Source organism: Dioscorea cayenensis, chromosome 15, assembly GCF_009730915.1.
Source record: "Dioscorea cayenensis subsp. rotundata cultivar TDr96_F1 chromosome 15, TDr96_F1_v2_PseudoChromosome.rev07_lg8_w22 25.fasta, whole genome shotgun sequence".
In the NCBI taxonomy this organism is placed as follows: Eukaryota; Viridiplantae; Streptophyta; class Magnoliopsida; order Dioscoreales; family Dioscoreaceae; genus Dioscorea; species Dioscorea cayenensis.
The window spans coordinates 2,518,445-2,532,939 of NC_052485.1; the positions used below are offsets into that span (position 1 = coordinate 2,518,445).

Genomic DNA, 14,495 nt, shown 5'->3' on the forward strand with positions numbered 1-14,495 from the left:
TCGAAAGCCTATCGGATCATGGATCCAGATTCAAAACGCGTACACGTCAGCAGAGATCTCCGGTTCTTTGAAGAGAAAGGCTGGGATTGGTCAGGATGTGCTGATTCAGCTGCCTCAATCTATGCACCCGCACGTGAGAAGGAGATGACATCCCTTAACAGAGATATGGTGATATCTCCACCGTTCGATCAGACTGATGAACGGTTGGATTCACATCAAAGGCCTTCTTCTAATCTCGAAGAAGATGATTTGGTGACCGAAGAAGACGGTGGCGGTCCGACGAGGTATAGAAATCTCACTGATCTCTATAGTTCCTGTTCTCTTGCTCTTTCTGTAGGGGATCCTGCATCTTATGAAGAAGCTGCAAGGAGTGAGGAGTGGGTTGCGGCCATGAAAGAAGAGATGAATGCAATTACAAAGAATCAAACTTGGCATCTGACCTCTCTTCCAGAGGGAAAGAAAGCAATAGGATTGAAATGGATTTTTAAGTCAAAATTTAATCCTGATGGCACCCTACTGAAAAGGAAAGCTCGTATTGTGGCTAAAGGTTACTCTCAGCGAGAAGGAATTGATTTCGAAGAGGTGTTCTCTCCAGTCACTCGAATGGAGACCGTCCGTTTGTTCTTATCCATTGGAGCACAAAAGGAATGGAAAATCTATCAGTTGGATGTAAAATCCGCATTTTTAAATGGAGATCTCATGGAAGAAGTATATGTTCTTCAACCAGAGGGGTTCATTGTCAATGAAAAGGAGGAAGAAGTGTATCGTCTCCATAAAGCTCTATACGGACTACGTCAAGCACCCCGGGCCTGGTATAGTCGTATAGACTCTCACTTCTCTCAATTGGGTTTCACTCGGAGTAGTAATGAACCCACTGTATACTCCAAGATACAGGGTAATTCTGATACTCTTTTACTTTGCCTGTACGTTGATGATATTCTATACATGGGGTCTTCAATGGAGTCTTTGATTAACTTCAAAGAGAATATGATGAAAACATTTGAAATGACTGATATGGGGCCGATGAGGGTTCTTTTCTCGGCTTGAAGTGATCTGAGAGGAAAGGATTTGTTTTCATGTCACAGAAGAAGTATGCAAGGGATCTCTTGTTCAGTTCAGGGATGCAAAATTGCAAGGAAGTTGATACCCCAATGAATTCAAATGAAAAGCTCTGTCTTCAGGACAACTCTGAGAAAACAGATACACAGAGATATAGGAAATTGGTCGGTGCTCTGCTTTACCTCACCCATTCTCGACCCGATATCATGTTTGCTGTTTCAATGGTTGCTCGGTACATGCATTCACCGAGTGTGAGTCATTTAGGGGCAGTAAAGCGAATCCTTCGATATATTAAAGGAACGATCGGCTTTGGGATTCATTACAAGAAGCAAGAAAATTTCAAACTGATGGGCTACTCCGACAGCGACTGGGGAGGATCTCAAGATGACCGGAAAAGCACCACAGGGTGGGTATTCTCCCTTGGCTCTGGTGTAATAGCTTGGTGTTCGAAGAAGCAGTCTATCACTGCTCTGTCAAGCACCGAAGCAGAGTACATCTCATTGACTGCCGCTGCCTGCGAGGCTGTTTGGCTTCGTCGACTACTTGAGGATCTCAATGAGAAGCAGGAAGACTCTAACATCATTCTCTGTGATAACTCATCAGCTCTCTCTATTGCCAGGAATCCCACTCACCACGGGCGAACTAAACACATTGATACCCGCTTCCATTTTATTCGTGATCTTATAAAAGATGAGTTAATTTATGTGAAGCATTGTGGAACTGAAGATCAGTTGGCGGATGTGTTTACAAAGGCTTTGCCCAAAATCAAGTTCAGCTCATTCACTGAGAAGCTAGGAATTAGTGAACTATCTGATCAAGGGGAGTATGTTGGAGAATTTGATCAGATCCCAATGAATCAAGTGGTGCACACTGCTGCTGCTGCAGGTTGTCTCCAGAAATACAGGGATGGTGCGCTTCATGTCGGGATTCAATACAAGTGATGTTTGAATGTTGTTTAACTGGTTGCACTTGGTTGTAATGCATCTGGGGATGCTTAATTAACTCTGTTATTATGTTTGTTTGTAATGTTTGGTTATTTTTGAATATTCTCTAGCTATGTACTGTGTAACCATGAAGGTTGGTCGGCCAGGTGTTTGTATTAATGCCTGGTGCTTTATTGAATGAAATAAGGGAGTTAATTCATGTGATTTCTCTTCAGTCTTCTCTTCAGTTTTCTTTGATCTGGTTGTGTGTTTGAATGGTGATTATATTCTGAGAGTGTTCAGTGAGAAACACAAGTGACCATTGTCAAGCTTCCTTCACATTCTCAGCACCATTCATACAAACAAAGTGCTTGTTTTCATAACCAAGTGTGCAGCCCTGTCATTGAACTGGTAATCCGATCTTAACAACGAGGTCCCCCACAGGCTTCAGAATCTCCGAGATTACACTCTCGCACCAACCATGAAGAGGCACATTCCAAATGTGTACCCACTGCCCGGACCCGGACGCCTTCCCCAGTGCACCCAGCTCAGCCGTCCAAGGAGAGATGGACATGGAGCACAGACCTTGCTTGGAAGACAGCTCGAACACTCCTAACAAACAAGCCGCCTTCACTTCTTCCTTCGTGGCCAAAGGAATCAAGTAGACATCGTCGTTGATAGGTGTAAGTGGTCCCGAAAGAGGGACGTTCAACACAGAAGGAATGACATCCTGGAGAACACTTTCACTGATCTGCCCAGTGCGTAGAGAAAGGATGCCAACTGATTCTAGTTCATCCCGTAAGCTTGAGGCTTCCGGTGGAACAGGAATGGAGATCTTCGCATAAGTAGGCTGAGAATGACCGGTTGAGTCCGAAGCAGAAACCTGTGGCTTCAACCGTTGTTCACTAGAAAGCTTATCAGCCTCCGTAGAAACACGAGGTCTTACTCTGATCTTCTTACGACGTGGGCTTCTTCGAGCATCTAAAGGGCAATTGACTGCAACGTGACCAGCACACTCACAGCGCCGACAAACCACCTAGTGACGGCACTCTGAGGTGGTATGCGAGGACCAGAAACACCTGTTACATCTGTCCACATTGCTCCTCGGCGACCACGGACGCTTGCTACCCTCCAGCAACCTCCCCTTGCTTTGCCACCATTAGGGCTAGTACTTTTCCTCTTCTTATGCTGGACCAGGATCCACCCATTCTCGCCTAGCTCCTTTCCCTTTGAAATGGCCGAATCACCGAGCATTGTCGGATCAGTCTTCTTTTTGCGGTCGTCTGAGGAGGAGGACGAAACTGCCTGCACGTAAGAGATGTCCTTTCGACGAAGCGCCTTCCTTTCAATCTCCAACCTCCCGGACTCCTGTCCAGAGTTACCGCCTACACTAGCTCTGCGAGCGCCTCCCCAGAGATCCCCTAGCAGCGACATGATGATGATACATATGTGTTGAGGGAAACTCACAATAAATAATTTTAATAAAAATAAAAATATTATCATAAAATATTTTTTTTTAAATTTAACATTTTTAATGACAATTTAATATTTATGGAAAGCTTATATATAAAAAATTAAAATAAAACATAGCGAGTAATACAAATATATAAAGCACAAACACATATGAATAAATTGGGACAAAAACCTTATTTTCATCAAATTATAAATATAAATCCCAACAAAAAATAGAAAAAAATAAAATAAAATAAGAGAATATATGTAATATTCAGAAGACTATAATCAGGATGGATCATCAATCAAAGACTCACAAAGTCACAATAGATAGAAAAAATCCAATAAAATTAAAAATAATTTTTTTTTTAACACATGAAGATTATATATATTATAAACATAATAAACCACAATCCTCAATTATTGAGATAGGAGAGATTTGATAATGGAGTTTTCATAGATTTAATTTTCAAGTTTTTAAATTCTTTATTTTAGGAGGGAAATAAAATAAAGGTTTTAAGATAAAAATTAATTAGGTTAAATTTCAAGGTATTTTTTAAAAAATGAGCAAAAACTCTAACCAGTAAAAACCCTCAAAGAATAAAAACCCCAGCTTGCGGGCTTGGGCGCCATCATCGGAAGAGGAGGCGCCATGGCGGTGGAGAAGACGGTTGCGCCTCTGGGCTCCTCCGCTTCAATCTCGCGCTTCCAAAGGATCGTCCTCGCATGGGACTATCTCCGCCTCCTCCGTGACTCCACTGTAATTCATTCACTCACCCTTCGTCATCCTCGATTTGCGTTGTTTTCATTGCTTTTTTTTTCTTCTCATTTTTGTGGGTATTTCTTAGAAGAAGGATTCCAAGGATAAATCCCGTGACGGGCTTCAGAGAGTGAAGAACACGTATAGAGACGTGGAGGACTATATCGGTGTGTTTGAGCCGCTGTTATTCGAGGAGGTGAAGGCCCAGATCGTCCAGGGAAAAGATGAGGATGAAGGTGGGGTTTTTTGTTTTTAATCTAGGGTTTTTTGAATTTTTGGGATTTAGTTGGTTTGGTTTGCAGCGTTGGCATGGGAGAAAGGTGCGGTGGATAGCTGCACGGAGGCTGATGAGTTCCATAAGGTTTCGATGGCAGTGCGTGATGAGTTTCGGGAGGAGTTGTCCGAAAATGATCTCTTACTTCTCTCGAAGGAGAAGGTATAATGTTTATATTGATTGAAATTCCTTTGTTTTGCTTTAAAATTTTCATTTTGGCATTTTGAAATTCATTGATTCTCAGTCCAATGAAAATATGAAGAACAGCACATAATCTTCTTTCTTTCTTTATTTATTTATTTATTCATTTGGATTTTCCCCTTTCTCGAATCTTTTTGTTTTAATACTCAACAATTTGTGCTCTGCTATCATCTGAGTCGATTCAGATTGGAGAATGGAAAAGATGATTACTTGGCAATTTGAAGTTAGCTAAATATAGTTCTGATACAAATGATATATTTTCAGTTTCAAGAGGGTGCATCACCAAGTACATATGCCTTCGCAATAGTTGAGCAACGTGGTGGTAGGGAAATGCTTACTCTTCGCGCATTTCTTGCTGGGGATGTGAAGGAATTGAATGGAAATGAAGTTGAGCACTCCGCTAGGCTATTGAAGATGCTTGCTGTTCTTAAAATTAGGGAGAGCTTCTTGTGGATTCTAAAGGTGATGGCCTCTTGTGTTTACTTTTATTTTTATTTTTTTCAACCATGTACAAATATAACACTTCATACTGGTTTCATGTGGCTAGTTCAATCACTAGCTATTGCAATATAATCTCTTTAGATTTTTTGCCAATTTACTTGCAAATTGAATTTAAGAACTCATATCTGGAAGCTTACAGCACTTTTTTTTTTTTTGCTACACTCATATCTGGATCAAAACCTTCAGATTTGCAGTTTGTCAACCATCATGCGTGAATATGTGGCAATGCATTCAGTTACATCCCTCCCCTTCAAGGACCTCATATTATCAGCCACAGATAAGCCTGGTTATAAAAATTCTGAAGATCGTGCTTGGAATATTCCACAACCGCTCATGGAATTCTTTGAAAGTAATCTCAATGATTCACAGTTAGAAGCCATACATGTGAGTCTCTCTCTAGCTCTCGCACACAAGCACTTGTCCACTTTCTGTGATGTTGCTTATTTGATCTATTTTTGAGTTTTTCTTATACATGCATGCTTATGCACAACCTCTTTTACATGTCTCTGAGAAATGATTCCTTTCTGCATTGCAGGCAGGTCTTTCACGCAAACCTTTTGTTCTGATACAGGTTTGCCTGTGGCTTTTTTGATGTTTTATTCACATTGAAGATGCATCTCCTAACTCCTAAGAGTTAGTTCACCCTATTGCTTTTAATTGCTTTTACTGTTGAATATCATTCCAATTTTAAGAAACTGAACAGCTTAAGGTGACTGTTTGTGATTCATGATGAGGCAATCCATTATCTTAAAAGTACGAGACATATGCTTTTGCTTATGTTTATGTTATACTTAAATGTGTGCCCATTACAATGGAAGGGAAGGAATATTAAGCACTAAAATTATCCTTCAGTTCATCGGCCTTTAAATATCTAATAAGATATTCTTTTAGCTCATTTAAATTTGTTTCGTATGTCTCGATAATGATACACATTCTCTATTCTTGTAGATTCCAAAATTTTTGTTGACCTTTCCTCGTAAGCATAACAAGCGCTTCAATAAGTAAGGGCTTTCACAGTTAAATTTAATTTGGGCTTCATCTTGAATTACCCTTATAATTTCGTGGCTATTTGCTATTGAGAGACAAAGCATACCTTCAAATAGAATTGACCAAGTATACTGCTTTAATCAGGTGTAACATATCTGGTACACCTGAAAACATGATAGCTGAAGAACATGGATATTGCATCATTCACTTTGATTTGATTATCTGTTAATATAGAGAAAGACAGATTTCCATTTATTTTGTTAGAAAGTTCCTGTTGGTATTTTTCTCTGCTATCTAATTGTATATTATTGTTGATAGAATCTGCGATTTGTGCTCTCATAGGGTCCTCCAGGAACAGGGAAAACACAAACTATTCTTGGACTTCTTAGTGCTGTCCTTCATGCAGCTCCTGCGAGAGTGCAATCTGGGTAATCATTGAATTTCAATCTTACATAAAGGCGACAGTGCTTTATGCAGTCCTAATGTTATTTTTTTTATTGTTGTATTATGTAAATCAGTAGAGTAGGCTGATGAGTTGTTGGCTAATTATTCATTGAAATTGTAGTGATTTATTTTCTGTTATCTTTTTTCCTGCATTTGTACATTATCTTTTCTTTATCAATTTACTTTTATTATTTATTTTCTTTTGATGCAGGGGTGGATCATCCATTGTGAAATGTCAGCAGGAAATGAACATCCAGGACAAGTATGGCTCTATAGGTTAACATGTTTTTATTTTTTAGTTTTTGACATACCTAATGGCCCAGTGATACTAGACATTGATATGTTTCTTACTCTATTATGATGAAGGCACTATAAATACCGTCTTATAGGTGCATGAAAAGGGAGTTTCTTATATTAGCATATTGAAATAATTTTACAAAGAGTGTTCTATTTCTCATTTAATAAATACACCTGCACATCCAGTTCCGAAATAGGTCTTGTGGTCCCATGTGATCTGATGCCCATGTTAAATTTCCTGACTATGTAGGTATTATCACTGGACGAAAGCATCCCCATGGTTGACAGGTGTTAACCCAAGAGATATGATTATGCCTATTGATGGTGATGATGGATTTTTCCCCACTGGGAATGAATTGGTAATCTTCAACCTTGCTTTCATTTCATGAAATGACATAGTGATTCCTTTTTGTTTACTACATTCATGTCTTACATAAACAGAAGCCGGAGGTTGTGAAGTCTAACCGCAAGTACAGGGCCCATGTGCTAGTTTGTGCTCCATCAAATTCTGCATTGGATGAGATTGTTTTGCGTGTTCTGCAGACAGGCAAGCTTTTTTTTCTTTCTTTATTTTCTTTCTTCTTTTGTTTTATTTTATTTTAGTCAGATGGTTCATGCCATGGCATGTATTAATTTGATTAGATTCTTGGCTAATTTACAGTTGTCAGACTGACATTCACTAAGGCTGTTTTGGTTTTAGTAATACATGGCAAATGCTAATGTATTTCTAACTGCTGCAATTATATCTATAACTGTCATGACGCCTAACGCAACAAGTAGAGTTGAGACAAAACTTACTCTTCTTTTGCTACCATTTAATTTAATTTTTAATTTTCTTTTGTGAATATGTTGCATTGTACCTTTTTTTTTTAATCTCATTGCTTACCCTTAATACTTATTGTGTCTCTTCTTCTTTCTTAAACTAAAATTGGAAATCACTTTTGAATCATCTTTAGGTATTCATGATGAAAATGATCGAGTATATAATCCCAAAATTGTGAGAATTGGTCTAAAGCCACATCACTCTGTGCAAGCAGTTTCTATTGATTACCTTGTACGTACTTCACTTGTAATGAATTTCCAGATTGATGGGTAATATGGCCTCCTGGAACTGGCTACTTATTTTCCTTTACAGGTGGAACAAAAACTTGCTAGTGTGGATCAATCCTCTGGTGTCAAGAAACCTGGGTCTGGCAGAGCAGTCGATCGTGATCGAATTCGTGCTTCTATTCTTGATGAAGCCGCTATTGTATGTTAACTACCATTGTGAATGGACAAAATTCTCTCACTAGGTTTTCTAATCTTCTTTCTAAAAATTTCAATGGCAGGTTTTCTCCACTCTTAGTTTTAGTGGCTCAGCTTTATTCAGTAGAATGAATCGTGTGTTTGATATTGTTATCATTGATGAAGCTGCACAAGCTGTAAGTATTGTCTTCAATTTGAGTACATATAATTATATAAACACTCCATTTGCACTTTTCTTATTCAAAACATTTCAGCGCTAGATGGTCCATGAAAAATAATTTTGTTTTAGTGTTATATTTCTGTTTGGTGTTTATTTTTTGTAGGTAGAACCAGCAACTCTTGTCCCTCTGGCTCACGGATGCAGACAAGTATTTCTTGTATGTGTTTTACTTTGATTAATTTCTGCTCTTTGTACGCTACTTATTTATCTGTAAATCTTGATTTTTGGCTTATAATATGCTAGTCCTAGTTGAGTATGATCCTTTATTTACCTCACGTTTGATACAGGAGTCTCTTGGAATTCTTGTTGACTAGTTGCATGTAAAGCTACATTTTTTACCGCTGATGTTACTTAGATTATCTGGAGATAGTACGAACCCAATCGGTTAGGTCATAGATGGGGTACTGGCATTTAAATGCAATTAAAGATGCTGGTAAACCTGACGGGATTTTATTAAACTTGTTTTTTGTATTGAATGCAGATTAGCCTTATAAGGCAGATTGTGGAATACGTTCAATCAACTGGGAAAACCTTATATTGTTGTTTCAGTAGGCAACATAGAATGGAAAAGGACTTTCAAAGACCTTCTAGATTGGAAAATAATCTTATAGCCAAGTGCTTTGTTGATAGAGTTGAACTAATTTTTAAGTTGAAATGTTCAAATCTTATTTGCAATTTGGCAGCTGTATGAGGCTATAATATTCTTGAACTCTTCTCTTTGTGTGGACTTATAAGCATGACAAATTTGTGTAGGATTTAGGCAATGTCTCATATTTCCCGGTTGCTTCTGGTTCTAGGTTGGTGATCCTGTTCAACTGCCAGCTACTGTAATTTCTTCTACTGCTGAGAAACTTGGGTATGCATTTGACCTCATCTTCTATTTTTGCACTGCTGTTCATCTTGTTAATTTACTCTATTTATACATGCTAGGTATGGAACGAGCTTGTTTAAGAGATTTCAAGGAGCTGGCTTTCCTGTACAGATGCTCAAAACACAGTACCGCATGCATCCTGAGGTGAGACTATTATGATGATTATATGTTTTGTGATCTTTGGGTTACTGTGGTATTATCATCTTTGATGCTCCCTCATGATTGCCAACCACCGAGACACTAGCTGATGGCCTCAACTGCATGTGCACTTCTAATAGAAACGGGAATATCAGTTCCTGTTCTTGCTGCAGTGAATCTTAATCTTTTACTCCCTCTTGATACAGATAAGTATCTTCCCGTCAAAAGAATTTTATGATGGTTCTCTTGAAAATGGATCTTTGGTCGAAAGACAGACAAAACGTCAGTGGCATGCCTATCGTTGCTTTGGGCCATTTTGTTTCTTTGATATTGATGGAACAGAGTCCCAACCATCTGGTAGTGGTTCTTGGGTGAACGAAGAAGAGGTCGACTTCATAATTCTCTTGTATCATAAATTAGTGAACCAATACACAGAGTTACGATCCAGTTCTCAGCTGGCAATTATATCTCCATACCGATATCAAGTGAAGCTTTTGCGTGACCGTATTCGTGAAAATTTCGGGGAGCGCTCAGATCACTTAGTAGATATTAATACTGTCGATGGTTTCCAGGTACTACAATTTCAGTCTTGTAAGCCATTATTTGTACTGTTTTATTCAAAGCTTTTGCTTTATAGGGAAGGGAAAAAGATGTTGCCATTTTTTCTTGCGTGCGAGCAAACAAGGGCAAAGGTATTGGTTTCGTATCTGATTTCCGGCGAATGAATGTGGGTATAACCAGAGCAAGATCCTCCGTCCTGGTAAGCAGTCTAGATAAGATCGACACCTTTCTGCTTTCTTCACCCTTAATATTAGATTTCATTATGAGATTGTGATTTCCTTTGCTCTTAGGTTGTTGGTTCTGCGTCAACATTGATCCAAGATGATCACTGGAAGAACCTTGTGTCCAGTGCTAAAGATCGAAATTGTTACTTCAAGGTGTGTGTTTGTACCATTTATTTCCTGCCCTAAATTGAGACTCAAAAACTAGACCACCCATTGGACTGTCAGACTCAAAAGGGCTATATCATTCTGTTGCAGGTTACAAAACCTTATGCCGCGTTTTTCAATGACTCTAATTTGGAGTCCTTCCGTGTAAAATCATCGGAAATTATGAAAGAAGAGATGGTAAAAAAAATGGAAGAGAAAATGGTTGAAATGATAGACGTCGGAAATGCAGGCGACGAGGATGGAGGTGTTGAAGAAGATGATTTTCCAATGGATATTGATGATGGAGGTCCGGATGAATAAACATGATAATGCCCAATTTTTGAAGATTTTTCACATGCATGCTCTTTGCTATTTATTATAAGGGCCATGAGCTACATTCTCAAATAAGCATTTTTTGTCTTTTTATTTTATTCTTTTGCCTAGATAGCAAATTTCATAAACTAGGTGACTTTGATTAAAGCTCAATTGTATAAGTTCAGACATCAGGGTAGGACTGTAGCTTACTGCATCTGCAACGCAGGGTTTGTTAGGAGGTATTTAATAATTTAGGACTTCAATTTATGTATAATAAGAATTTGGAGATTATTAGATTTAAAGGTGTATGCTTAAGAATATAATTTGATACCTTACTTTTTAATAAGAATGTCAATGTGATGTTTTTTATTTGTGGGAAGTATGGATTAGCTTTTTTGTTGATGCATTAATAATAATAATAATAATAAAATGTGGAGAAATCTGCAGATACATATTTCTGATACTAGATAAAATAAAGAATTTAATAGGCAGAGGAAGTCAAATTAAAAATTTGCAACATGTTATAAATTACAGATACTAAGGCATAATAATTAAGTTGAGTTAGATATTAATGACAATTATGGCTATTCCATTCATTAACATGAAATCATCACTGGGCACTGAAGAATGGAGTTATGATGATGATGCATCCAAACATGATCAAATAATCTAAACGTAGCTCATTCTTTCCATACACGAACAGTACCATCCACCGACGATGTTATCATGCAAGAGTCCTTTGGGTGATAACTCACACTTGTTACCTACAACCAAACATTGAAGTAAATTAGAAATTCTTGATTAATTATATTCACAGTTCATTTTCACATTATGATCTCATTAACTATTGTTATTTCTATTTCAAACACACACATGCACGTACATAAATGGCAAATGAAAATAAACACAGGATTGAATCATGATGAAACAAACACATTTGTGTCATCCAAAAGAACAGACATCCAAATTAGCGGTTTGTATGCAATATTAAGAATCAAAATTTTAAATATAGTATCTCTCATATCCTCCAGGTAACTCACCATATTCAAAATTAGATAAAGTAAAATGCAGCTTGCTTTAATCACAAAAATCTAGAGTTATTGCCATCTATGTCCTCTGATGAGTTTCGAAAACTAAATGATGAAAAACATTGGCATCATATATTCTTCATAGCAAAATGGAGAAACATCAATATCTTACCACAGATGCATGAGCTCTGAATTTTGAGACGACCGAAGCATCTACCAAATCCCAAAAGTAAATAAACCCATCCTCAGATCCACTAGTTACATGAGCATCAGAGTTGGTCAAGCAGCAATCCATCTTGAATGACTACAAATACAAACAGATAAATCAACTTCAAGAATAAAAACTATCCAGGAAGTACTCAAGTTGCCAGTGTATTTTATAAACAGTGTCATTACTAACATGCTTATAACCAACCATTAAAGCTCGCAATGCCTACTCTCAAGAAATCAATTCAATTGAATAAATAAAAAGACTTTATCAATCAAAAGAGGAAGTTAAATGTCTAAATACCTTGCATGTATGGCCCTTGTATTCTTGTAGAAGTTCCCCACTGGATCTGCCATAGAAGAACCATAGTGTAAAATAAGCAAATATAAATGCAATCACAGTTATGCATGAATTATGGATGTGTAGTAGTACCTGTCAAGGAGTCGTAGAGTAGAGTCTAAGCAACTTGCTAGTATGCAATTAGTATCATTTGATAATGAAACACAGTTGACAGGCTGCTTCAAGTCATCAACAAGCTCTCTAGTTTATCAAGTAAAAGAAGTTTTATCAGAACAATAGAAACTCTTTTTGGCTAAAAGAAAAAGACAAGATCACACTTAACTAAATTTCGATACAACTCATACCTACCAATCCGAATATCAAATGTGCGAACAGTTCCATCAACACTTCCAGCAATAATTTCACTCTTCGTCAAGCAAACAGACATCACACTATCTTGAAACGTATCGATTATCTATAAAATGAATCTCAATTTCTAAATAACACGTTAAGAGAAAAGCGGATATTTATAAAATTCATAAGAACAAAAATAGGAGGCAAAAATTTCACCTGAATTGGCTCTGTACTATGAGATCTGCAATCCCATGCACGCACAGACTGATCATACCCGGCAGAAACAACCACTGAGGCATACTCATTAAACTTAACAGAATTGACCTGTGAAAAGTAAATAAGTATATGATACTAAAGCCAAACTTTTGCCCACACATCACATCATTAACAAGTGTATCTCAAACATTCATTAATCTCAATTTTCTTATCCTTTCTAAGCGAAGACTAAAAGGAACCCTGTTGGCAATGTCAGAATTTGATAAAACAAAGTAAAATAAAGTTAAATTCAATTCTAGTTGCCTAACCATCTAGAGTTGTCAACCTAACCAAACATGTCTTCCAATCAAAACACATTTTTTGGGGGAAAAATCAGGAAAAAGAAATGAACCTCACTATCATGGCCGCGGAATTTTCGGATAACGCGGCCGGTGGAGACGTCCCAGTAGAAGATCTGGCGATCACCGCCGCAAGACACCAGCTTTGCGTTGTCCCTGCCATTCAAATCTCAGATGCTTGCTGAATTCGATTTAACTTTCCATCAAGAGAGAGAGAGAGAGAGAGAGAGAGAGAGCTTACGGGGTGACATGGACGTCGCGGACCTCGCGGCCATGGGACTTGTAGGTTTTGATGTGGATACCTCGGTGAGGGTTCCAGAGACGGAGGGTGCGATCTTTGCCACAGCTCAAACAGTAGTTTCCATCGCCGTTGAATCGGACGGCCAGCACTGCACCCTCGTGCCCTTTCAACACGCCCGCCTCTCTCAACGGCAACCCCGCCACCGCCACCATCTCCCCTCCCCTATTTGGGTTAGCTTTCCACCCTTTTCTAATATGGAATTTTTACATATGCTTCCCAAAAGCCCCCCATATTATACATATACTGATATACATATACATATATATATATATATAATTTTCTAATAAAATTTCAAAATATTATTTATATTGATTTTTATTTAAAGAAAAAAAAGGATGAAAGGTACAAATTACAACAAACATAAAAAATTTAAAATTTTTAGAATATTTCTATAATTGAACAAATACCAAAAGATTAAAAAACTTCAAGTCAGTCCTAAAATCCACCAACAGAACCTATTCATTTATTTTATTTTATTTTTTAAGAATAATCTCCTCAATACAATTTTTTTTTTTTCCATTGATGCGGGGGGAGTAAAGGACGTTGCCAATTTTTGTGAGCACACTCATGAAGAAGCGTTGCAGAGCCGAAGGGCCATATTAATGTCGTCTAATAATAATGATAACGGAAAATGTAAGGGAGACAAGACGCTTCACTAGTTCCAACTCTCTGCTATAAAATACCCAGGTTGTGATCTTCCCCTCCTCTCGTACTACAAAAGCAATGGCATCACTGGTTGGGAAACTACTACTTCTCATCGTCGTAACATGGCTCGCTGGCTTCGCCGGTGCCCGAGGACCCTTCATTGAAACGGCGCTGAAGAACGGGCCGGGGTTGGCTGACTGCTGGAGCGCGCTGCTCGAGCTTCGGTCATGCACCAATGACATAGTCTTGTTTTTTCTCAACGGGGAATCCAACCTCAGTCTTGACTGCTGCCGCGCAGTGCGCGTCATCACGCGCGAGTGCTGGCCTACGATGCTCACTTCTCTCGGTTTCAGCGTGCATGAGGGTGACGTTCTGCGTGGTTACTGTGACGCCGAGACCGAGATTTCTCCGGCTCCTCACAACCAATTGCCCCCAGTTGCTGCACCTATAGCTACTGTTTAGTGTGTGTGTGTGTGTGCGCGTGCGTGTGAAGGATGTGTTTGTTTAGCT

The 14,495-nt window shown here is 38.4% G+C and overlaps 3 protein-coding genes across 3 annotated transcripts; 2 read left to right on the forward strand and 1 right to left on the reverse strand.

Annotated features, from left to right (window-relative positions):
* Positions 1-4,040: 4,040 nt before the first annotated feature.
* Positions 4,041-10,968, forward strand: LOC120277510 (probable helicase MAGATAMA 3). Its single transcript, XM_039284374.1, has 20 exons — positions 4,041-4,194; positions 4,283-4,430; positions 4,497-4,630; positions 4,934-5,131; positions 5,357-5,554; positions 5,706-5,741; positions 6,500-6,585; positions 6,813-6,863; positions 7,149-7,257; positions 7,340-7,445; positions 7,855-7,952; positions 8,034-8,147; positions 8,227-8,319; positions 8,467-8,520; positions 9,161-9,219; positions 9,294-9,378; positions 9,579-9,944; positions 10,010-10,132; positions 10,224-10,310; positions 10,413-10,968. The coding sequence occupies exons 1-20, from the start codon at positions 4,087-4,089 to the stop codon at positions 10,620-10,622; spliced, it is 2,463 nt and encodes an 820-aa protein (XP_039140308.1). The 5' UTR covers positions 4,041-4,086; the 3' UTR covers positions 10,623-10,968.
* Positions 10,969-11,089: 121 nt separating this feature from the next.
* LOC120276752 (WD repeat domain-containing protein 83) lies at positions 11,090-13,548 on the reverse strand. The gene is made up of 8 exons (XM_039283438.1): positions 13,281-13,548; positions 13,093-13,195; positions 12,702-12,809; positions 12,497-12,606; positions 12,285-12,392; positions 12,156-12,201; positions 11,817-11,948; positions 11,090-11,380 (listed from the first exon to the last, which is right to left on the reverse strand). Exons 1-8 carry the CDS (start codon positions 13,490-13,492, stop codon positions 11,297-11,299), a joined length of 903 nt encoding a protein of 300 aa, XP_039139372.1. The 5' UTR covers positions 13,493-13,548; the 3' UTR covers positions 11,090-11,296.
* On the forward strand, positions 13,455-14,474 carry LOC120276754 (egg cell-secreted protein 1.2-like). The gene is made up of 2 exons (XM_039283440.1): positions 13,455-13,510; positions 13,880-14,474. Exon 2 carries the CDS (start codon positions 14,064-14,066, stop codon positions 14,445-14,447), a length of 384 nt encoding a protein of 127 aa, XP_039139374.1. The 5' UTR covers positions 13,455-13,510; positions 13,880-14,063; the 3' UTR covers positions 14,448-14,474.
* Positions 14,475-14,495: the final 21 nt, after the last annotated feature.

Coding starts and splice junctions, on each gene's coding strand:
- LOC120277510 (XM_039284374.1), top strand. CDS start 4,087: ATGGCGGTGGAGAAGACGGTTGCGCCTCTGGGCTCCTCCGCTTCAATC. Junction 4,431..4,496: donor GGGAAAAGATGAGGATGAAG/GTGGGGTTTTTT, acceptor TTTGGTTTGCAG/CGTTGGCATGGGAGAAAGGT. Junction 9,220..9,293: donor TCTACTGCTGAGAAACTTGG/GTATGCATTTGA, acceptor TATACATGCTAG/GTATGGAACGAGCTTGTTTA.
- LOC120276752 (XM_039283438.1), bottom strand. CDS start 13,492: ATGGTGGCGGTGGCGGGGTTGCCGTTGAGAGAGGCGGGCGTGTTGAAA. Junction 12,810..13,092: donor TCCGCGGCCATGATAGTGAG/GTTCATTTCTTT, acceptor TACTTTTCACAG/GTCAATTCTGTTAAGTTTAA. Junction 12,393..12,496: donor TTTGATATTCGGATTGGTAG/GTATGAGTTGTA, acceptor TTGATAAACTAG/AGAGCTTGTTGATGACTTGA.
- LOC120276754 (XM_039283440.1), top strand. CDS start 14,064: ATGGCATCACTGGTTGGGAAACTACTACTTCTCATCGTCGTAACATGG.